The sequence below is a fragment of the Lycorma delicatula genome, chromosome 13 (genome assembly GCF_047948215.1).
Source record: "Lycorma delicatula isolate Av1 chromosome 13, ASM4794821v1, whole genome shotgun sequence".
Taxonomy (NCBI): Eukaryota; Metazoa; Arthropoda; class Insecta; order Hemiptera; family Fulgoridae; genus Lycorma; species Lycorma delicatula.
Window position 1 is genome coordinate 39,273,266 of NC_134467.1, and position 26,665 is coordinate 39,299,930.

Here is a 26,665-nt window from a genome sequence, read left to right on the forward strand (position 1 = left end):
TAACAACCAATTCTTGTGTCACTTAGCCTAGAGGTTTTCTAAACCAAATATTTCTGTAAGAGTTGTCCAGCAAACAGCTTTCTTCAGACAGGTTTTTTATAATATTTTATTTGCTGAAATCACAACCCTTCGGTTTTAACATTTTCAGTTTAGGAATAATCTCAAATCACAAGAAGCCAAATCTAAAAAACAAAGTTTTTGACTAACCTCACAAACCACATGTTTAATTACAAAGTTATGGGCTTGGTGCAATAATAAGAAGGAGACTCGTAATGAAGTCAACATTTGGGTGATTCCCATGGAACTGATCGTCTTTAATGGCAAATACCAAAATAAAGTATTAAGATTGAAAGCGCTTAACAACCTTTACCAATAACAATTTCTTTTAACAGTCAACCAAGAATCTCTTGTAAGTAAATAAATATTTAAAGAAAATTACAACTTAGCACAGCAATACTTAATTATATGTTAATTACAATGATGCAAAGCTCTAATGGAATCAATGACCAAATATAGAATTAAAATGTGGTTTATTTATTGCAGTTTATGATAAGCATTTATACATGTATCATAAATAGATAATGTATGAAATTCAAGCCATCTCATCAACGGATCAAATTTTAATGGAATCCTTTATATGCCTAAAGTATTTATTTAAAATGTATAAAAATTCCATAATGTTTGTTTTAACTCCTTGTCTCCCGCTGGTCACTATATTAACCACTGGTAATCAATTTTTCAAATTCAAATTTCTCATGAACCATTTAACATAGAAAAAAGATTTTTAAATGAATTTAATCACAACGCCTTGAATTATGAGAAAATGCAATAACGGTAACAGCCATGTATATAGTGTAGATATTTCACAAGGGATCAAACACACAGTACTTTTTTTTCACTGGCATCATTGTTTAAGTCGTAGTATTTCAGTATTTTTTTTGTTTATTTGATTCTTATATACATTAGCGGTTTGTTATCTTTTATATAATTGCTATGCAAACGTAAATTCAACTGAATAACGGGTGAACGTGACTTTTATGAAAGGAAGTAATAATTTTAAATTATTTTTTTAAACCATACTTGTTCTTTATTCAAAATATTTTTATACATGTATCAAAAGCAAAACTTTTATATATATATCAAAATTAGATTTTATACTGGTTCAATGACACAAACATACGCACGTATACTCCTTTACCTTTACAGAAATCTCAATTTCTTTTTAGTTACAATTTTCTGAAATGTAGTGTTTTTTTATTTATATAATCAGTTTTTATCGGATATAAATAAATTTTACGTCAAATTAACCAGAAAAATCTATAGTTTATATAAATTAAAAAAAAAACAAAGGTCACTGATCATTAAAAAAAAAAAAATCAAAAACTAAGAAAAAAAATTGTAATTTTTTTTATACTATATTTGTGCGCGCAACATAATCAAATATTAACAAAAATTAATTTTTGTTGAACAATATAAATTAGTAAACACGTTGTTAACATACCCTAGTTTTTCCTGTTTTTTTGGATGAAAAACTATTCAGTAATAGCGAGATAAACAAACATTTACCAAAATCTCGATTTGTGCGCGAAATAAAGCGGGAGGTTAAGGGTTAATGATATAAATAATTCTTACTCTGTGTCTGAACTGAAAATGTGCATATACATTAACTGGCATATGCATTTACAAGTATAAGATGTATAATATATGCATTTACAAAATCAAAGCTTGGAAACCTTTTGCAACAGATTTCGTTAAGTTAAGATTAATAAATTAGCTTATAACATAACACTTCTAAAGAAAATTATTCTACTGCTTGCATTATGAAGAAAATACGTTCAAGTAAAAGACAACATAATTAGATCGGTGTACAGGTTAAGCATTAACCAAGTAAAGAGGGGTTGTAAGTTCAGCCCTCCCCAGATGCCACCGAGTGGTTAAATTCTAATTAACGGTACATTACGGTCTGGTGATAAATCTAACAAGCCGGTCGTACTCATACATGAGCAAGAAACACAGGTGTATATCGATTCTAAATAGAATTGAACTACAAATCTGAAGACTAGCAGAATACAATGTTAATCAATCAAAGAGATCCTGGAATAAACACTAACAGAAAGGTTTCAATTGACCCTTTCAAATAATATACAATGTTGAATTAAAAAAATAAGCGCCAAACATGCAATGAGAATGAGTCTGTTTACATAGAACACAATGTTTTGCCGAAATCAACAATTACCCATTTTTAGGTTAAAATATTGAACCGTAATCATGAAAACATAGTAGAAAATATTAATTAGTATTTTTTTCTAGCAGAAGAAAAAAAAAGCTGACTTACCCTGCTTCCAAGATGTCTACGACGGTTCGACATAGGACTACGAGAACGTGACCTATGATAATCATCTCTGTCACGGCGAGAAGTTCTATGTGATGGTGAATAAGAGCCAGAACGTGACCTGCTGTAAGAATAACGAGATTTGTATCTCTTTGGTGAACGCGATCTGGAACGGTATCTACTTGAACGATGTGATTTACGACTTCTGGATTGACTCCTACTCCTATATTGCAAAAAATATTTTTTAAACCGAATTAGAAATTACAAATCGCACCTGGCCATCTACTTATTTATCTATTATATAATACATATCTTACACTGTAAAATAATCTTTTCAAAATACAAATAACGGGCAAACAACTATAGTTTAGTCTTAAATTTTGACACATAAATTCCAAAAAAACATTGTAGGATTTTCCCTTTAACCCTAGAAGTCCAAAAACAATTTGTATATGCTGTTTTAGTACTTGTTTGCTGTTGTACCACTACTTTTTTTTATGCAGCTTCTTCAGATTTCATGAGAAAATGAATAATGTTTATTTAAGGTGGAAAAAGTACATATTTAAAAAAAAATAAAAATTACAAAACACTTTAGATAATGTTGACTCTGTGAACATAAGTACATGGCCCTCTACTCGTCCCAACATCATGGACAGGAGTCCGGAACAGAGCCCAGCAGAGATGCGTCCTGAAAGGCAGCCATAACAGAAGTGGATGAAGACCTTCTACACAACACTTCCTTTAAAACTTATACTTAACATATTAATTAACATAAATCAGCAATTGCGACTCCTCCGGAAAAGGGGGCGCATTGCTCCCTCCATATAGCTAGTGCCCCGTTGTGGCGTATTCCTGCTAGCCTATGAAGTGTTAGCACCGAAAGGACTTCAGTGGAAGGGGAATTACATCGGGAAGACAGGTTGCATAAGCCTAGCCTTCCGCCCCATTAAAATGGGTTCGATAACGCTGGTTTAACAACGGATTGGAATGCAATTAAATCCGTCCTTAAAAATACTAAATATTAAATAAGACAAAACTTGAAAAATTAGACCCGCCACTTAAAATAAACCTTTTAAAAAAACACACCCGATTTAGAATCATCCAGTAGCAAGGGACTCTGTCCAGGTTCTGCGATCCGAAGGGAGAATCTATAAACTCCCTCCAACTTTGCATTCCATTCCATTCCTAAGTACACGGATAATATATATATATATATATATATATATAAAAGTTAACGAAGTCAGCATAATCTAAAAAACAATCTAATAGACTTGCTAACAGACAAATTTTTTGTTGAATACATTGTAATAAGCATTCAATATGTTATTTGTTTGATAGTTACATAAAAAATAGTAGCAGTGCGATAACACATTAGTACTGCTGTTTTTTTTTTTTCATGTGTTGTAAATAGAAACATTTATTTCAATCTCTTTAAAACAAATTTGTCATTTGCCAACTTGTGCACCATAAAGTTTATATTAAAATGCAATCAAAGTAAACTCTTAACAAACATGAAGTGCCTGGGCCTTAAATCATATGTCATCAAAAATAAAAATTCATAATTTAACTATAAATAACATTTTAAAGTCTGCTTTTTGCTAAATAAATATTACTTGTGCATTTTAGAACTATAGATTGCAAAAATGAGGGAATAAAATATTTTCAGCTTACTTGTTTGAGACTACACAATATATATATATATATATATTTTTAGAGGTAATTTTTTTTTTTTTCAAGTGTTATATAGCTTCCTCTTTACAGAATAGGTGTTCAGAGTGTACTCAACATTTAATAAACGATTTTTCTCTCGGTTCTTGAGACATATTAAACCAAACACTGAGTTTTTGTAATAAGGAAAAAAAAAATTATTTGTAAAATTTTAAGAATGCATATTAAAAAAAAACTCAATACAATTAAATCTTAGTTCTGATTATCTGACCTGCAAATTTTTCCATCTAATTTATTACAAATAATTAACTACTTCAGCTCTTAAATTAGATGGACTATATTTCTCAAAATCACACTATGCAAGAAGAGAATTTCTTTTTGCTTGTTTAATACACTACTATTTCACTGATGATCAAAAGAAATTGACTGACTTCATATATCATACATCAGGAAATAAATGGTAAATAGGAGATAGGAAATAGATTGCAACAGAAATAAAAAAAAACATACAGCAGCATACAAAAGGTTTTGGAGATACTGTTCACTTAAAATGAATAATTAATTAGGAGTAATTGAGATGGTAAGGATAAATAATTTCATTATACTCAGATACTTGAATTTTATGTGCACTGCAGTTCAATTCGTACAAACATATTCTACACTGTTTTTTAATATCTCACTAGCACAGTGGTTTCCTAACTTTTTAGAGTCGTGGCACCCCTTTTGCAATTAAAATATTTACATGGCGCCCTACCCTATATAAAAGTGTGACTACTTGTATGAGATAAAAAAAGAGTAAATAAGAGATAAAACTCGTGTATCTTCACTTTTTTTACTTTATTAACATTAAATTAATAATTATAAATGTCTTGGTTCAATTAATTATGAAGCTTCTACAATATTTTGTGGCGCCCCTGTCAAGAGGCCACAGCTCTCAGGGTGCCGCAGCACAGTTTGGGAATCACTGCACTAGCATTTACAGTATAAAAATTTCCTTCATATTAACATAATGTATAAACATTTCATTAATAATAGTACGATTTTTATTATTTTGCATTTATTAATGCAATTATAATCGTACTGCTTTATTCCACATTACCAGACGTCGTATTTCTGTTTACATATATAGCTATAAAATAAAAAATAATGTTAAAAAAGTTACAAGTGGTTGCATACATAACTTTTCTGGCTTTGCCCTTGATAGATTTTTGTTCTGTCATAGGCAAAACAGAGGTTTTTAAATATTAAATAGCAAATTATCTAATATTTTCAATACAATTGTGAAAAAATCAAAATGTTCAGTAAAAGCGTTTGTTCTCACTTGATCCACACGCTTGACAGCTTCCTTACATAACACTAGCTGACCCGGCAATGCTACACACTACTGCTAGATTTGAGTATTATACATATATATATAAATAGATTAAATGAACACAATTGAAAGTTTGGTATCAATTATTGTATTTAATTAAAATTAAATATTTATATATGTATTATTATTTTTATGTTTAAATTCACTTTATAAAAGTGAGAATGTAAATAAATCCAATACAGCGCTACCTATCGGATTTAATTAAATTTTAACTACTCTCTAAACACAGTGGTCGGTTCAAAATATCCCTAACTTTCTTTTAACTGGTCAGATAGAAGATTTCAATAGCTTTAACCCTTCTCCAGACAATGCGATCATTTTGCAAAAATCCATGTGTAAATCAGTCCTGTAGGTTTTTAGTCTATAGCGGACGCACATACAAACATTGCCTTTTATATATTATATAACCTATAATAACAACAACGACTTGAAAACTTATCAGAAATTGAAATTTTTTAAATACTTAAATTGGGTCCCATGGGACTCTGCCTTTTAAAAAAAATTCCACTTGTTTAAAATTGTTTCATATCATCTACATTAACAACAGATACAGTTGGATTTTCAATTTTGAAAGAAAATTTAATATTTAAAGTACAAGCCATTCAGGACCCTTTTTTGGGCTTAAACGTTTATTTACTGGAGTTATTTACTTCAATAAGTTAGTCTGATTTGGTGGAAATGACACACCACAAGGCTTTAAAGAAAAAAGAAATAGGTACTGCGATATCTTGCTGTCCAAAGCTAAAAAAAATATATATATATATATATGAGGGTGGGGTGAAAAATTCCAGGCCTTACAGATAGATTTTATTAGTATGCCTAACTTCTCGATGGTATTGCACGATTCCATTCTTTATTAGTTTACTATAAGAGTTTAATGTCACTGCATCACTTACACTGTCAATGTCACTGTCAGTATTTACACATTCCATCATAAGCGGAAAATTAGGGTATTTTTTTTGGAAAATGGAAAAACTGGAATTCGTGCAGTGAAATATATTTTTTTCTGAAACGCTTAATGAAAGGAAATTAAAGAAGAGCTTGATGTAACATTAGAAGACTTCACCAAATACAGCAGTTTAATGCTGGGTTGTAGTGTTTAAAATGGGCCAAACACACACTAGCGATGAACCACACTGTAGACAACTTTCTGAAGTGAATAAGACAGAAATTATACAGTCACAAAATCGTTTTGGCATCAATGAGTGACAGTAAATGAGTCTGTAGGCATGTCAACAGAATGAGTGTGCAATATTTTGCAAGAGCATTTGGGCATGAACAAGCTGTGTGCTAAGATAGGTGCCAAGTTTGCTCATGCCTGACCAAAAACAGTGTCAAAAAACATTTTAAACGATTGTCTCGAGCTCTTTCGGTGCAATTCATCACTACAATCCTGAGACAAAACAATGGGTTGAAAAACCTGCTCAAAAAAACCCTGAAAACTTTTCGCATGAAAAATTTGTAGCAACTGTTTATTGGGGTGCACATGGAGTAATTTTTATTGATCTCTTAAAAAGGGTTAGACAATAAACAATAAATGGTGAATATCAAGTAAACCCTAATGCAGCATCTCAGTGATAAAATTAAGGAAAAACAACATTTTTTTTTTTGCATTTGGCAAAAAACATACTTTTCCATCAAGGCGATGCTCCAGCACACACTTAAGTCACTGCAATGGTAAAAATCAACGAATTACAGTTCAAATACTCCAACATCCTCCAAATTCACTTGATCTGGCTCCCAGTGACTATCACTTCTTTCCTAACCGAATAAAATGGCCGAGGGGAAAAATTTTCAACAAATAAAGTTATTGCCACCATAGATAGTTATGGAGTTGGATAAATTGATGCATCAAACTGGCATAAGCAATCTTGTGGTACGCTGGTCCTAGTGTAGGCCCCTTATCCAGGCCAGGAACTTTTCACCCTGCCCTCATATATATGTAGCCAAATTTCAACGTTTCTGCAGAACAGATTTTTAAAATACAAGGCAAAAACTTAAGAAAAAATGTTGATATTCTTGCCATACTATCCAATTGAATTAAAACTTTAGAATTTTATATAAGTTGATAATCAATTACATTGCACTAAAGCACAATTTTCTACGACCATTATACAAAAATTTTAAACGGTGATAACTACCCATACTCCTATTTTAATTTTGGCCAAAATTTAACCCATCAATGTCCCATAAACAGAAACTTTTTTGAGTAATTTATGTCAACCAGTTTGATTTATACCAATCAAAATATAAATCAATCCAAAGAACATATGTAGAGAGTTCTATAACTTTTTTTGTAATTTTTGGATTAAGAGGGTCTTGAAATTTGCAAAAACTCTGTTATCCAAAACTTTGAGCGATCATTGATGCAGCAAAAATCGTACTAAAACTTGTAAAAGTAAAAAAATTTTGTGAATAGTGATTTGATAATGAATGAAAACAAATCAACTATTTTATGATCAAAATATCCCACTTTTAAATTTATAATTTTAATAGATTATACTGTATAGAATTTAAATACTTTTTTTTATACTTAAAATACATACAAAAATAGTGATACTATGAAAAATAAGTAAGTTAATTTTTTTTTTAATTGTTAAAAAACATTTCTGCTATTAAAAATGTGGTGTAGTTTATTTTTTGTTTACAGTTTCAGTTTAAAAAAAAAAACCGAATAAAGAGCAATAATCAAATTTTGTTTAAAACTGCTAAAAATATCTATGATTTTAAAAACATTTGGACATTTTAAAATTGCATACGATGAAAAATCTAATAAAAACTGCATTCGAGTATGTAGAAGGTTTAAAGAAATTCAAAAATTAGTAAAGAAAATAAAGAGATGTTTTCCTTCAACTTTCTAAGTATTTATTCGTAACCTTGATACAAAATCAAACTTTGTTCACATGTTCAGAATAAATGACAGGAATTATTTTAGTAAATAATCTGAAAAATAGATGTATATGCACGTTTAGTTTCTTATTTGTTAATGCTGAAGCAAAAATCGTCAGCTTGCCTGCATTGTCTACTTAATTTGTTAAAATGATTGATAAAAACTGGGGAAAAAAGATGATAAAAATTAGTTCTTTTTATTATCAAAACTCGGCTGAGACTAAAGTAATCAAGCATTCAAAAAGTGAGACTGCAAGATCTGTGTGAAACTCCAATGCTGAGTTCACTTTTTTTATGCTAAAGAAATCAATTTATAATGAATTATATCAAACTGTAAATTATACATATACAAAAAAATAATAAGTTATTTATGCAACTGTCTGCTAAATTCATCACATTACATCTGAGGGTGGAGAATCAGTTCTGGTTTCTTTGGAGAATATACCGGCACATACTTTGGCTGTTAACCAGCCAAATTATTCCTTGTTTTTAGTAAATCAACAAATCCTTGTCTCAATCCATCCACCTTACAGCTATATTTAGCATTGGCTGAATGTTTTTTTTTTCTAAAATAAAACCAGTAATGAAAAAGAAAGAAATTAAAGAATAACTCATCTGTTCAGAAGGCTGTGATGAGTGAAATGAAGGTGATTTCAGAAGAGATTTTCTCAGGCATTCATCAAATTCATTGTTGACAAATATGAATTGAATTAACTGTGAATAGGATTTAGTGCAAAATTTCATTCTAAACAATTTACAAATAACACAGTTTTACTTCAAGATAATTTTGGCATTAAGATATTTTTTTTAAAAATTAGAGATTTAAAATGTTTATAATTTTTTTTATAAAATGTGTAACTATAATGGGTTCCTTGAGTAAATCTTACAAAAAAAAATATATCATTAAGTTTTAAAGGGTTTCATCACCATTCAAATCGTATGTTTTAAAAAAGAATTTGCAAACATTTTACAGGAATGTCTTGAAAATAAAATTACCATAACATTTACTTTATACAGCATTCTTATAATAAATAACCTGAAAAGACAATCATTACACGATCCTTTTCTAACTTTTCAAACAGACTCACATCTCTTAACACTTTTTGTTGCTTTCACCAGAACATATCTCGCTCAATTCTACTGTAGATTTAATACACATCCATCGTCTTATTTTTTTTTTTCAATTTTCCTCCAAATGTTTGTAATAATTTTGCTACAATTTTATTGAGTGAGATTAAAATTTTATTCTACCAGGGATTTTACACCTTGCACATTTTATAAAATTTAAGACAAAATCCTATTTGATCTATGACAAGTGAATTCAATTTTTAATTAAAAATAAAAAAGTAGCCAAAGGAATTCTCATGGAGTTACCATATTTCATAAATAATGGTTATTGTATACAATTATGGATTCAGCTCCAATAGTTTTCATGTTCAGATATGTTTATCAGGCATGAGATTTAAACAGATATTAAAGGTCGGAATTACAAACGATGGCTTAACAATCGGCCAGTTTAATAGTTAAGGTTAACTAGGCAAAGAATGTTAGGTTATGTTTGCTGACAAACTTAAGCACATGTAATTATCAGTTACAATTTGTAAAAATGGCTTCATACAGAACTGTTTTTGTAAATATATTTTTACTAATATCTATCTCTTTACATTGACCTCGCACAATTCCAGGATAGTGATACTTCTAAAGGCGGATTTGAGAAAAAATAAATGATAATACATACCTGAGACTCTTAACCAAGCATTAATTAAATAAATATACACATTAATTTTAGTAACATACCACCCACCAAAAAAAAAGGATGGCATGTGGATTTATTTGTTTGTGCACTCACTTTTATTTTAACTGCTATTGGTGCAGAGCAAACCAATGGTGGTGCGCTGGGCGGCACACCACCTAGATACAAACGATTTATCTAAAATTATATTTGTGTTTTGGGGATAAAAAAAGAAAACATATGGGTTAGAGCTATGTTAAAAAATGACAACTAATGAAAACAGCTAAAAATATTCAGAATTTTGAAGCTTTCGTTGTAAACATTTTCAGCAAAAACATTTAACAAAATCATGTGTAATGAAACATAAACCATGTAATATTTTCATGGCGAGCCATAGGCCGGCCTTTTTTCTTGTCTTAATATGAAAAACATTAAAGCAGAGCAAAACTACCACATGAAAATAAATAATAAATAACAAAACGAAAGTTATGAAATGTAGTAGAAATAATGGAGATCGACCACTGAATATATAAATAGGACTACTTATATAAAAATAGATTACTGGGTAGAAGAATTTTGTTATTTGGCAAATACAATTACTAAAGTACCTGAGCAGAAAAGATTAGTAACTTTTGAAATGCGGTGCTGTAGGAGAATGTTAAAAATCAGGTGGGTGGATAAAATGACAAATGAAGAGGTATTGCGGCAAATTGATGAAAAAAGAAACGTTGGAAAAATATAGTTAAAAGACTTACAGGCCACATAATAAGACATCCTGGAATAGTCGCTTTGATATTGGAGGGGCAGCTAGAAGGGAAATATTGTGCAGGCAGGCAACGGTTGGAATATGTAAAACAGATTGTTAGGGATGTAAGATGTACGGGGTATAACAAAATGAAAACGACTGGCACTAGATAGGGAATCTTGGAGAGCTGCATCAAACTAGTCAAATGACTGTAGACAAAAATAAATCTTAGTAAACATACATAATCTTTGTAGTTTCAAGAGATATCAGTAAGAGTGCTCAACAAAAATAATAAAGTTAATTAATGATAAAAATTACTTTTCAATTTATGAACTAAACTTCGACTATGAACTGAACAGGATGAATGGAATATGTTAGTATATATAGAAGATTAACAAGCTCACTAATTTTTATTGCTAACAATATGCTTATTATTAATTTGTGATAAATGATAGAGGTTTGTGACATTAAATATACTCAAGTGTATACTACACTTGAAAATAGTACAGGAATTTTTGTATGTACATTTGTTATCCAGTATCCAATTTTATGAATAACAGCTATCAAATTTCTCATGGTTGAGGCTAGGTATACTGTATACTTCCCATACGATTATGGAGGGAACTCAAACAATATCCTGTCCCAGGATCGTTCTGATGCTACCGTTGTTTATTGCTAAAAACCTACATGTGACAAAATTCAACATGTTTTACATAATTTTTCTTAGGAGATTATTTCCAAGGAGTTATGATCCATTAAGGCTACGGCCACTTGAGCGTTTTTTCATGCAGCTTCTTTTCACACAGCTTGAAAATCCACACACAGCCGGCCACACGTGCGTGTTTTTTAATGTAAGCTTATTCATTCGTTTGTGCTCTCCAGCACAATATAAATCCATTTTCAATAAATAAAAATTCTGTTAACACATTAAGTGCCTTATTTGTTCATCTACATCAAATAACGTACTGGTTACATTCTATTGTAAGTGACCGATCAGTAAAAGGAAAATACACTTCTACACAATAAACTGAAAGGATTCCCAGACAAATTTTTTGAGTATTATAAAATGTCCAGATCTTCATTTGAAACACTATTATCTAAGGTTGAAGATGAAATTAGAAAAAGAGATACTGTAATGCAGGACTGTATAAGTGCAGAAGAAAAGCTAGCAGTAACTTTTAAGGTTAAAATTAATTTTTTACAACACAGTATTTTTACAGTGCAGTTTATCTTTCATAAAATTACAATTATCAGTTAATTTTAAATATTAAGAAAGGACCACACTGAATCCTCATCTTCTTAATACAGCCATCTATCTGCTATTGATAGTGCCCTCGAAGTGGCCAAAGACAATGACGGGGCTTTTAACAGGGGATGAAGTTGATATGGAAATACTATCGCACAAATTAGGATTCGGATTGTTGTATGTTTAAACCGAGTTGCACGAATTAAATTTGAAACTGAAGCTTGTCACTTGTTCCATCTTTTTTATATGTGGCAATTGTTACATCAAACATTTCATCTGTGTCCACACCCAACTGTGGAAGAGTGGAAGGCAATCAGTGACCAATATGAATCAACGGCAAATTTCTATCATTGCTAAGGAACAAATAATGGCAAAAATATAAGAATTATAAAACCATGGGGTTCAGGGAATGAATATTTTTAACTACAAAAAGTTTTTTTCTGATGTGTTAATGGTTGAGGTTGATTCAAACTATTATTTCCAATATATTGATGTAGGTACATCAATATTTGGCTACGAAGAACCAAATATATTGAAAACAACTGAGCTAGGTAAAAACGTTTGCCAACAAACTTTAAATTTGTCACAGTCTGTACCTTTGCCTAATGATCTGTCTGGACAACTGATGTCCACATTTTTGTAGCTGATGAAGCTTTTTCTATGTGTGAAAATATCATGAGACCGTATCCTGCAAAAAATTGATTTGGCAGCAAGGCGTTTATAACTATAGGCTGCCCAGAGCACGATGTTGGCATATTAAGCAAATAAATGGCGCATTCTTCATTGACCAATCAATGTTAGTATTGATTTGGCCGACATCATCATCCAAGCATACAGAGTGCATCACAATTTCATAAACAATTTTGGTAACAATTTTCAAGACATTATCATGCCCACTAGAAAGTATTCCTGCAATTGGAACAAGAGGTGACAACATTGGAGTTGAAACCAAAGATAGTTTTAAAAGTTCCTTCTGTTCTCCTGCTGGCTCAGTGCCCTGGCAAAAACATTCTAGTACCATTGCAGCAAAGGAACTTTATTACTACAAGTACACAGTACAACTAGTAAAACTTTGTAAAAGCAATAATTTTATATCAAATTCTTTAAAATTTTGTACTAGTAAGTTTTGTGTAATGCCCTCTAGTAGTTTATAACTATCGCCTACTTACAATTTAATTTATATGACTTGTAACTTAAAAATTAAATTTATATTACTACTTATCAACATTAGATCTTGTGTTTTCATCCATCTGACCCCATTTTTCACCCATAACGTTCTTAGTTCCAGCCATCCCAGCTACTCTTTTCAGTTCACAGTTTTTGAAAACATAAAGATATGGATATTTTTCAATTTCAAAAAATATCCAAGTAGTATTCTGTGATGAAATTATTTTATATCGAAACTGAACAAAAGAACACAGATATAGCAGACATAGAAACAGTAATCTGAAAATGAAGTGTTTTTACGCGCGTGTGGCACTCACTGAGCTTGAAAAATAGGTCTGGTCATATTTGCCTGAGAATGTGACAGCCAAGCCCCAAGCCAGTGGGAAAACAAGCTGCATCTGACCACGTCTACGCTACAGCAGCCAGTCTATATTTTGAGTTTGTTTTCATGCTGCATTTTGGTTTGAAAAAACTCTCGTGTGGCTGTACCCTAAGTGTACATCTACCTATTACACTTTATTAAAATGCCCTTAGATAGTGTCTACTATTAGACAGTCAAAATCAATTATACCGAGAACGTGAATAATTCCTCTTGCTATGAGATTTATGACCCCCACCGCCACTGTGCGACCTTGACCTAGATCTGGTACGCTCTCTAGAATGACTGTACCTGTCATTCCTATCATCCTCTCCATCTTCTCTGTCACTGTGCTGGGAACCTCCACTGCGTGAACGAACCTGTAGAAAACACACAAGTAAATAAATAAAAATATATATGCATTTACCATAAAATATATATACATGTTACATGCTTTGAAGAGAACTGGTGTTAAATGCAAATCAACCCAAAAACAATACCTGCATGTTAGTTTATAACTGACAAGATGGTGTTAGACTAAATTAATCTAAACAAAATTCTTTTGTTGTATTGTGTAGCAAATAATAATAATAAATTTTCATTTTATTTTTTATTTAAAAGTTACATGTTTTGAAATGAATTTCAAAAAACATTATTAACCATTTTGAGAGTAAATGAACTACTAGATCATAGGAATGGTTTCTATTTAATATGTTAAGTACATATTATTCCTGATAAGGGTAGATTCATCAAATAAGGCTAGAAGTATCATCAAATATACGAAGTGCTACCCAAAAGATCGGGGAATTTGAATTTCGCATGTGAACAATTGCTGGTACGACCTGCTGCCGCTAAATGTGGCTAACAGTACTCTATGTGAATCAGTGTTCCAGCAGCTGTGAGAGGCTAATTGTTGACTTTCGTGCGGTTGTGTAACGTTGTGTTTTACTGCTTCGGCAAACTTCTAAATGGCAGATTATAAAGAGCAAAGAACCTGCATCAAATTTTGCTTCATGCTTAAAAAAACCGGTGCAGAAACCCATCGCATGTTTGTGGAAGCATTTGGTGACAATGCTATGAGTAAAAGTAAAACATTTTTGTGGTACAAACGATTCAAAGATGGATGAATGACAGTTGATGATGAGCGTTCAAGAAGACCATCAACAAGCGCAACACCGGAAAACATCGTAAAAGTGCGAGAGGCTATTGTTGCAGATCGTAGACAAACAATCCATGATGTTTGTGCAATCATACAAATGTCATATGGGTCCGTGCAACGCATCTTGTCAGACAATTTAAACATGAGACGCATTGCTGCAAAATTCGTACAGAGACTGTTGAACAGCGACCAGAAACAAAATCGCGTAGCTGTCTGTAGTGAATTGAAAAATTCAGCAAGAGATTACCCTAATTTCATCTCCAACATCATAGCTGATGATGAAACATGGGTGTACGTATATGACCCTGAAACTAAGCAGCAGTCATAGCAGCGGAAGTCGCCAAGTTCACTGCAACCAAAAAATTCCCCCCCCCCGGATTCACCTGACCTTGCCCCGTGCGACTTTTTTCTCTTTCTGAAAATAAAATTTCAATTGAAAGGCCGTCGTTTTAACACAATTGAGGAGATTCAGGAAGAAACACAGAACGTGCTTCGAACACTTGCACCTGCAGCAGACTTCCAGGGATGCATGGAATCATGGGAAAAACGCTGGGATCACTGTACCAATGCCCAAGGGGATTACTTTGAAGGAGACAGTGGAAATTATAAGTTATGGTAAGCTATTTTATTTTTATGGCAAAATTCCCCAAACTTTTTGGTAGCAACTCGTATATGACCATACGATACACACACACTGTGACCAAAAAAAAGGGATGTATGTGTGTGTGTGTATATATATAAATTATATTTATTTGATTAACCTAAGTACATAATAATAAATAAAGTAGGATGACACTTACCTTATTCCATTATGCATGCAAATGTGCTTCGTGAATTTCTAGCATCATCAGTTGCATTAAATTACTTTTACAAATTATTCACATCAAATTAAATGCAAAATTACAAATTATTTTTTATATTATATTTAAAATTAAAACACACATTCCATACACAGAAATATGACATCAATTACTTGAATTAAATTAATTTCCAATTTAATTTTATTTATTTATAAAATTAAATTAAAAGTTTAATTTTAGTAACTGACATCCATATTTCTATACATGGAATTTCAACATTTTTAATTTTAATATGTAATTTGATCTGAATAATTTATAAAAGTAATTTAATGCAACTGATGATGCGAGAAATTCACAAAAGCGCTTTTTGTATGTATAATGGAATAAGGTTACGTGTCATTCTACTTTATTTATCTTGTACTTAGGTTGATCAAATAAATATAATTTTTATATTAGTACAGAGGAATATGATTCTTAAAAGAATTGACTAGAAAAATAATATATATTTTGGGTCAAATTAAATTATATCTGTAAAACTTGAATATAAATCCTACATTACTATAATAAAGAAAATAGTAGACATGTAGTGAACTATACAGTGCTTCCTGATATTATCTAATCACATTGTTATGATAAGAATGCTGGTCAGTTCACGCACAAGTTCTAATGTCGGGTAAGTTCATTACCTTGCATTGAATTATAGTGTTTAGTTTGTGATTTTGTTTAAATCTAAAGAATGGCATATTTCTTCTTTCAAAAGTGTAATATTTTATTAAAGGAGAAAATAACAAGTAATAACAGGCAAGAAAGGTGGTGTTGCAATAAAACTACGTGTAGACATGATGTTCAAATAAGGTCTAATTCCTTGTTAGATCACTTAGGATTACCTTATGGGAAAGTACTATTATTTATTTACGTCAAGAGCTACGAGATGATGAAAAAATAAATACTTAGAATTACAAAAAATAATTACGTAAAACTACCAAACAACCCTATAAATTACAATAAAAATATAAAATATCATTCACATTTGTATCCTTTTATACTGGCCGCACCAAAATTATTATTTTCAAACTGCACCATCTTATTACGTAGCAAAAATAATGGATAAAATATTAAGAAAAAAATAGAGCTTTTATAACATAAAAAAATAGATTTAAAATAAAATATAAATTACATAATCTTGAGCTTAAAAATAATAGAAAAATAGTTTCACTTGATATACCAAACATGTATACAAATACACCTATAAATGATACTATAGAAATAATAAAAATTATACTTATTTATAAATAAAGAAAACCAACATAATTACTATAGTATGAAACAGATGTATTCAAAACTGTTTTGAATTTGAAGGAAAATATGTTATCACTAGAAAGAAGGTCTTGCCATGGGTTCACCTTTATCAGCGATTTTATCAGAAATATACATTCAACACTGAGAAAATAACAGTACATAGCACACACGTACGCATGCTATTTTATTATAGCTAAGATATGTTGATGACATATTAGGTGATAAAAAACATTTTTGTATAAAACATGTAAACCTATAAAGTATATTTTTAAAAATAATAAAGTATATATATATATATATATATATATATATATATATATATATATATATAGGTAGAACCCTACTAGATCTTTTATTAAAAGGTTTTCAGAGCACTTTAATAATTATAAAAGTGATAACAATAAGTTTTCAAATGTCTGCTTACCTTATCAACAATAAACATATAATTGCTGATATATACAGTAATTTAGAAATAATAAATATAAATAACAACAGGGAAATTTAAATTCTTAAAAAAAAATTATATTAGTAAATTTAAATGTAAAAATAAATTAATAAACATAATCCGATTGGTTCATTTTACAAATTTGTATAACTATTATCATAGTCCAATATTTCAATAACAATTCACTCATTGTCATACCATGTTATGAGAAAGAGATTCTAATGTTAATATGACAAGGCAGTGTAAGCTAATAAGCTTTATGTGTAATTTATAATTTTAACTGCTAATGATCAAATAAATCTTCAAAAGCGCTGAAGTTGGTGTCTCTTACTTTTTATGTACTGTATCTAGAGGTTTTGATTTTATAATTATATTTTGGTTTACTAATAACATATTAAGTAATTTATAATTTCGCTAGACATAATTTATTAGTATTTTACAAATTAATTCATGCGGTATTGTTCTCTATAAAAAAAAGGATAATGGGTGGGTTTGTTATATATGCCACCACATTTTTATTTTAGCTGCTGTTGGCACAGAGCAAACTATTGGTGGTACACCGGGTGTACCACCAATGACATGAACGATTCATTCGATCGAACAATTTATAGTTCTTGATACAAATGATTTATACAAAATTATAATTGTGTCTTGGGGATAAAAAAGGGAAACATTGGGGTTAAACCTGTGTTAAAAAATCAAAACTCGAGAAACAGCTAAAATTGTCCAGGATGCAACAAGCTGTAGGCCCGCCTTTTCCTAGTTAAGTATCAATATGTGTGTGCATATTAATTTTCTTTTTTCAATGTTACAAGTAAATAAGAGTAAAAATAGAACTACAAATGTTTTGTTTTATTATTATTAACATAAAAACTGTATTAAATTTTTACATCTGACAATTTTTGAAGAAAAAGATGACTTTTAAATCAAAATTTAGTAAATATAAATTTTTAATCAGGATTACGCTGCAAAAACAACAACGCAGATTCAAAATTATGCTAGACTAAAAAAAATGTTATATACATATTTTTTTATTTTAAAAAATATTAGCAAATAAATACAGTTAGAACGAAGTAATTTTGAAGGCAGTGAATTATGCTGATCATGATATGATAAGCATGACGATTCAGAGACTGACAACATCAAAAGGATAGAATCGTGAAAAGATACTTCTCAAATATGACATGAACCGTGGGTACAGAAATAAGATATAATAAAGGACGATTCAGGGAAATTTTTTAATTTGTATTGGTACTCCAGGGTGTGTCAGCACTGAATAACTTATAGAAGCCAGACCGTGTTATCTTACCATTTAGTTATCATGGATACTTGAGTGGTGTTGCAGTTTTTTATAAAAATAATGACACTGTGGTGCTGCACACAGAGAATTTTACTACCAGTTTAATTTAGGATGCCACGATGATGCACTGTTGCAACATGCAATTAACACGTGGATATGTAATTTTCAGGTAACAGATTCAGCCATGAAAAAAAAACTCCATCGCAATGGGTGGGCAGTTTGTATGCCAGACAATATCAAGACTGTTTGAACTGATATTTTAAAAAGCCTGCATCGTTCAATTTGTTATGAAGCGTCTTTACAAACACATAGTGATTGAAGAATACTGTTGCAGGAGTTACTTTACCATCTAAACAAATTGCATATCATTCAGAGCCAAAATCAAAGATCACATAACGCGCCATCAATTCTGGGACCGTATGGTTGTAAGAGAAATGAGGGCAATCACTTTGTTAACAATGGATGTTGAAAAAAGCCCATTTCCAGCTTAATGTATTTGTTAATAAACAATCTTTTTATTTCTGGGCATAAGGTAATCCTACACAGCAACATTACTGTGTCATTGTGTGGCATAATAAAGAACTTATTTTTTTGAAAACACTCACAGCAACTTGACTAATAACATGACACTGATACGTTGCCATACTATAAAACTGTTGCGCAAAAGCTACATGCATCTCCACACATTACTGACAATGCTCAGTTTTCACAAGATGGATTAACATCACAACATTAATATTGATGGCTGCTGTATGCCAATTTTTTGGTAACCCAATAATTTTGAGAAACAATGGCATTCCATGGCCTCTCAGGTCTTCTGATTTATTGGTGTGTAATTTCTTCTTATGCGAGGTCCACTTGAAAGTATATAGTAGTTGACCTGCTATGAACTAAAAAGCAAGATCCAAACAGCAATTGCTGAAATTTTTGTTGAAATGTTGCACCATACTATGGAGAAACAGAGATCATCTGCAAGATGTAATCTTAAAAAAAAATGTTTGCAACATTTTCATAATGGCATGTTTTGTTTTTTTTAATTAAATGTGATAAATAAGTAAATTTATTAATAAGAATATTTAATTTTCAAAATTTTCTGTTTCCCTGAATCATTCTATAAAAAAAGGTCATTCATTACAAACTCCAATGATGGATAATAATCTTTCATAATTTATTTTGAGTTACTTAATAAATAGTATGAATAGTTCAAATAAATCTATAAGAAATTATATTTAATTGTTTAAGTATCAAATTCATACCTATTCTTAAATGAAGTATTAACGAATAATTATTCATTATTGATTAAATAAATTCCTGGATACTGGTATGTAACTTACTGAATAGTTTTTGGTTTATCTGAATATGATTAAAAAAAATATATTTCTTCATAAAAATAGTGAACATTTCTTACAAATTCATAATTTTATAGATTAAATGTGAAATTAAAAAAGTTGTGCAAAAAGCCTGCTGCTTTTTCATCCACAATAGTGAACAAATATTTTGAGTCCCTAAAAAAAAAAATCATCTGTTTAAATATATTATTATATACTGGAATGTAACCTAAGTAGAAACAGAATCACATTTCGTGTTTTTAAACTGAATCTGAAGTGATAAAGAAAATGACTGACTCCCACAACAACCACAAAAGATTGTAAATGTTTAATTTACAGCTTAAAAAAAATAATGCTAACTATATACCACGGCTTAAATAACCTACAGGTTAATCTACAGTAAAAGTTCAACAAAAACAGTGACGCATTTCTTTCTGGTTTAATTTTAGTAGGGTTGGTAAGACCAATTTATAAAATAGTGGAACGAAAGCACAAACAAATGGGAGTTATTTATAATTACATTTGTTGGTCACCGAGATACATCTCACTGACCATCAGCATGGAGTATGAAACACTGTTTCGCTTGTCATGTTTTTCATAAAAAGTAAATAAATTATAATACGAAGATAATTTTGATTATGTTTTAATAACCATTAAAACAATAACAAAAGGAAATAAACAAAAGTTTAATTACGAGGATTTAGTAGTAAAGACCAATGAAAGAAGAAAAGCATATAAATTAAAAATAAAAAAATAAATAAAATTAGATATTTGAAGACTATAGTGAGACAACTGAAAGAGTGTAATGGAAACAAAAGGAAGGATAGCAACAGCAAAGGAATTCTTCAGTAAGAAAAGGAAATTACTATGTAGTAAAAATCTGAACTTATGAATTAAAGGTTAGTCAATGCTATGTATTAAGCCTCTTGTATGGAAGTGAAACATAGACAATGAGGTACAGGGATTGGAACTGGATTGAAGCTTTTGAGATATGGTTTGAAGAAAAAGCACTTTTGCAAGAAGTACGCAAAAGAAAAGGAAACTGGTTTAGATGTTAAGAGGAAGTAGAATCATGATAACTGCATCAGAAAGGTAAGTGAAAGGAGCAAGAAACAAGAGAGATAAAGTTAATAGACAAGGTAAAGATAGAAAACAAAGGCTTGTGACAGAAATGGATGGAAACAGCCGCACAGATCTCCTTGCCAGGCAGAACCACCAGCAATAATGATTAATAATTATAGACACAGATGTATCTCAATTATTTTATTGAGAAAAAATGTTATTCTCCAGGTTCAGTACTGGATAAGCCTCAAGAAGGAACACTAAATGTGAGAACCCCTCAAAATAATTTACATAAAGGAATCATCAGTTCATCACGGTCCTAGAATCTAAATTAAAAAACAAGCTTGTGTCCTTAGGTTATCAGATCCTAGCGTTGAGCGTGTTACACAGTTAGTAGCTCTAACTATACAAGATAGCAATCACACAAAAATTGAAAGACATGATTATGGATTTCTAATAAAAATGTTTCACGAATGTTTAAGCTCATGTTTTACATTAATCTGTGAATGAACAGAACTATGGATACTGGGATACAATCTATAGCAAACCCACCAAAACCCTCTCTTTTTTCTGTTTAGCCTTCAGAACCACCGTAAGGTATTACTTCAGACAATGAGTGAGGAGGATATGTATGAACGTAAATGAAGTGCAGTCTTGTAGTCTCAGGTTGACAATTTCTGAGATGTGTGGTTAATTGAAACCCAACCACCAAAGAACACCGGTTTTCCACAATCTAGTATTCAAATCTGTATAAAAGTAACTGCCTTCACTAGGATTTGAACCTTAGAACTCTCAACTTCAAAATCCGCTGATTTGCGATGATGAGTTTAACCACTATACAAGCCTCACGGGTTACTAAAACCCTCTCCACTCAAGGTCACAGTATGGAACATTTAAAATCACAGGCTCACATTTGTTTGAAATGATGGACAACCAAAAACAGTTATAGCCAATTGTTATTGCAAAATGCTAGGAAATTTACAATCTCAATTTTATATAATTGGAAACTACCAACAGCTATGATTCCAACAAGATGCTGCTATGAGCCACACTACTCTACAGAACTTAATTAATTTACATAAACTGACATTGCCAAGCCATAATTGTCTCTTGTTTCAGAGATATTTTACAACCAATTCACACCCCAGATATATCTGCCAATGATTTTTTTTACAGAGAAAGTCAAATTTTTCCATCAACCTCACACAATAAAGAAACTGAAAGAAAATATCAATCACTAAATTAAAAATATCATACATGGTTTTTTCAAAGTATAATGTACAATTTTATGCATACCTCTGCAAGAATGCATTGATACAGAAGTAGCAAACAATGTTTAAATCACAGTTAAAAAAATGTAATTTGTTTCTTTCAATTTTTAGATTTAAAATTTATATATATATAAAATACAAACATCATTGTAAAATAATAAAACATTTTATTTTGAAATGTCAGTTCTTTTATGATTTATCCTGTAAAAAAATATTTTGTTCACTAGTAAAATATATATATATATATATATTGTTCACTAGTAAAAAATATATATATATATTGTTCACTAGTAAAAAATATATATATATATAATTTTTTTTTTTGTTGCTAATTGTCATATTTTTTCCACATAAATGCACCTTCTGATAATTTTTCAGCTTTACATAATACTTAACCTAAGATGCAGCAGGGTGTCCCTGGAGATATTGATCAAACTTAATGGACTGACTCATAACATAAAGAAAAATAAAAATGACCTACTCACTTCATTTTCAATCTGTTTACCATTTTGAGGTTTTCTCAATAAAAATCGATACCTTAAGAACAGATTAATATATTTCAATGAAATTTAGTATGCATGTACCCAAGAACAATATAAAGTTAAAAGTTTAACAAAAGTTTTAAATAATGCTGCTGTACGTAGGAATATTTTTGAAAACATGCAAATTTTTGGTATTTGTTCAAAACTGTCTAATAATGTGCCTCTTACACGGGTGGTCAATGATAATTTCTTTATAACAAATACGTAGCACAACAATAACCAAAGTAATACAGCAACTCTAACATACAGCAGTTTACAGTCATCAACAGCCAACTATTCATTCTACTAAACCATCTTTTGGTTACTGTATATCAAAGTTCTGTGCGTAGAATCGTAAGTTACAGAATGTCAATGGCATCATAATAGTAATGTTTTTCTGTACGACAGTTATGAATCAACTTTAATAAATTTTTAGTAATATCAGAAGGTACAATAATTTTAAGAAATCCCAAAGAATCATTTAAATGATCATATGCTGAACTGAACTTTCGCATGTTGCATCCTGAAAATATCACATATTCATGCTTTATTTAAAACCATCGGTGAGCTATACAACGGTGAAGAATGACCAGAACCTCTTGATACCGACCCTCAACTCCAAGATAGTGACACTTCCGAAGATGACTTTTCAGTTATAAACTTTATGCTTTTTCATGTTTTCAATACTTAACTAGACATGCTTTAAAAAATAAATCCTATTTTTACTATCTTATCTCAATATGAAAAGTATTAAAGCAGAGTCTGTAATTGTATATATTTACCAGACTTTTAAAACACAAATTAGAACCGAACATACAGTCTAAATGTTGGCCTAATATAAGCTATATTGGAAGTAATATAAAATTATCAAAACATATCTTGCACAAAATATAAATTTCTTTTAAATAAATGTGAAGAGAGAAAAAAAACAAATCTCTGGATAAATTGTATTGAATTTTTCCTTTTTTTTTATTAATAAATTATAAAGTGATAAAAACAAGTGTATAATTTTGTTTTAAAAAAACTGTATGTGATATATAACAGTAAACATTAACCCAAGAATGGCAATTAAAATACCATCTATCTACGCAAATGTAATACAAAACATACAATAATTAATATTAACATACAATAATTATCTTATCACATAATTATCTTATCTCCTGATAGCAATATTTTCTAACAGTTTCTCTCTATTAATGTTAAAATAAATTAATCTGCGAATGAAATGCTATAATTATTTACAAAAGAATGACTGAAATTTGTATATTAACTAGACAAGTGCAAACACGCTACACCTGTAATAATTAGAGGCAATGATTCAACCATACCTTTTAAAAAGAAATTCAACCTATAAAAAAAAAATAAATAATTTTGGTACTTACGTATTAACGCCACCGCAGCTACAGCTTTATTTTTTAAAAAAATAGTCAATCGGATTTCAGTGGAAAATGAACAGTATCATTATTAATTTTAATAATTTTTTTTTTGTCTTCAGTCATTTGACTGGTTTGATGTAGCTCTCCAAGATTCCCTATCTAGTGCTAGTCGTTTCATTTAGGTATACCCCCTACATAATACATCCCTAACAATTTGTTTTAGATATTTCAAACGTGCCTACCTATACAATTTTCCTTCTACCTGTTACTACAATATTAAAACGACTATTCCAGGATGCCTTAGTATGTGGCCTATAAGTCTGTCTCTTCTTTTAACTATATTTTTCCAAATGCTTCTTTCTTCATCTATTTGCCGCAATACCTCTTCATTTGTCACTTTATCCACCCATCTGATTTTTAACATTCTCCTATAGCACCACATTTCAAAAGCTTCTAATCTTTTCTTCTCAGATACTCCGATTGTCCAAGTTTCACTTCCATATAAAGCGACACTCCAAACATACACTTTCAAAAATCTTTTCCTGACATTTAAATTAATTTTTGATGGAAACAAATTATATTTCTTACTGAAGGCTCGTTTAGCTTGTGCTATTCAGCATTTTATATCGCTCCTGCTTCGTCCATCTTTAAAATTCTACTTCCCAAATAACAAAATTCTTCTACCTCCATAATCTTTTCTCTTCCTATTTTCACATTCAATGGTCCATCTTCATCATTTCTACTAGACTTCATTACTTTTGTCTTGTTCTTGTTTATTTTCATGCGATAGTTTTTGTGTAGGACTTCATCCATGCCGTTCATTGTTCCTTCTAAATCCTTTTTATTCTCAGCTAGAATTACTATATCAGCAAACTAATTTTAAAATATTTATGGACTATAAAATTTAAGGGTAAATGTTACTCATAATTTTTGTTAATTATAAAATTTTTTCTAAAGCCAAATAAATTTATGAAATTTGAACATTCTTAAAGGAATTTTAAACCTATTACATTAATCACATTATTTTAATAATACATAATTCATAATATAAATTTAAAATAATTAATGGAGGGAAATCAGGAATTCCACCAAATCTCATTTTAAACAATTTTTCCATTAAACATAAAAATTACAGGAATGAAATGAAACAAGCTTTAATAAAAAAAATTACTGCTTAAAATAACTTATTTAGTAATTTCTGTAACATTAAAAAGTTCATGCAATACAAGTTTTATTACCTGTACTAAAAAAAAAAAAAATCTAAACACAATCTAAATTTCAGCAATACGTTAATTGCTCATACTAAACAATACTTTATTAAAAACAAACTCCTCAAAATACAAAAAAAAAAACTCCAAAATTGGTACCATGCAACATTTTTGTATTTTCCAAATCTTAAACATTTTTACACATTACAATAAAAGACTGTTCTTTAATAATAAACAATCATAAAAATTTATTCTATTGAACATTTTACTAAAACGTTAAATAATTCCTAACAAATTCTAAGCGTATAAAAACTTAGCTAATAAAAATTCATTAATTTAAAACAGGCAAACATAAGTTATGTCTACATAATTACGAGCCAACAAAGAAAATTGGTAATTTAATCATAATTTATGAATTTTCAAGTAAACAAACAGCATTTACACTAATTGTTTAATGTTAAATATATGAAATAATTTATTTTTACCACGAGGGGCAGGTTATAAACAATATTTTTAATATGTACCTTAATGTTATACAGTAAACAATTTAAATTGCTATAATATATATTTATATAATGTACTTAAACCAATCGACCGAAAAAAGTACAAAGTAAGTCTGAGTACTACACTCAAGGTCTGCTTCTCGGCAACGACATAGCTGACAATTTACTATGAAACGCATGCAACAGTACCGGCATAAATACCAAAAAAATATAGAAAGAAATTTATAATACCTCATCTTTAGCGCCGTCTTCCATGTCACTCATTGTTACAGATGTAGCAAATCTTTAAATGTAACAAATTATTGATTACAGAAACACAACAAATTAAAACGATAAACAGAAAACAGACAAGAGAATCGGTTTTATACATAAAACCAATATGGCGGATGCGTTGTCCAGTGTTGTCGGTTGAATATCTTAATACACACGTAACATGTCGTATTGAGTTAACATTAACTATTTTAGTTAAAAATTAATTTGGAAATTAATATTTTTGGAGAAAATAATTTATATTCTAAGCAATAACGGACATTTATTTATTAAAATACCATTTTTTAAATTACTCAATAGAAAATAATTTTTAAAAAATTATATAAATATTTGTTATATAATATGAAACTTAAAATTTTGTTTCTATTTAAAAGTTGTAAATTTCAATCTTTCTTTTTAAATTTTATTTTAATGGAATCTATACAGGGGGAAATTAATTAGTTTTAATAAAATAGTTAGTTAGGAATGTTGGTAAAGTATTAAGAAAAAATCGGAATATTATCGATCTAAATTTAAAACCAGAAATTTTACCAGTTAAACAAAACATGTTTACAAATTTATGTTATTTTTATTAAATATCTATTATATTTAAATTTTATTTATTTATTTAA

General features: G+C 29.9%; 1 protein-coding gene across 3 annotated transcripts in view; it reads right to left on the minus strand.

Moving 5' to 3' along the window:
* The window catches only part of LOC142333759 (uncharacterized), a 59,508-nt gene extending 33,314 nt beyond the window's left edge, over nt 1–26,194 (minus strand). For 2 of the 3 annotated variants that reach the window (XR_012758678.1, XM_075381246.1), the window contains exons 1-3: nt 26,016–26,194; nt 13,723–13,889; nt 2,336–2,555 (exon numbers count right to left, since the gene is read on the minus strand). Coding sequence is in view for 2 of the 3 variants with exons in the window: in XM_075381246.1 (XP_075237361.1) it covers nt 2,336–2,555; nt 13,723–13,889; nt 26,016–26,048 (420 nt within the window). In the remaining variant the exon portion in view is untranslated. The remainder of the gene's footprint in view (nt 1–2,335; nt 2,556–13,722; nt 13,890–26,015) is intronic. The other variant, XM_075381247.1, reaches the window with a different exon arrangement.
* Between the last annotated feature and the right edge of the window lie 471 nt (nt 26,195–26,665).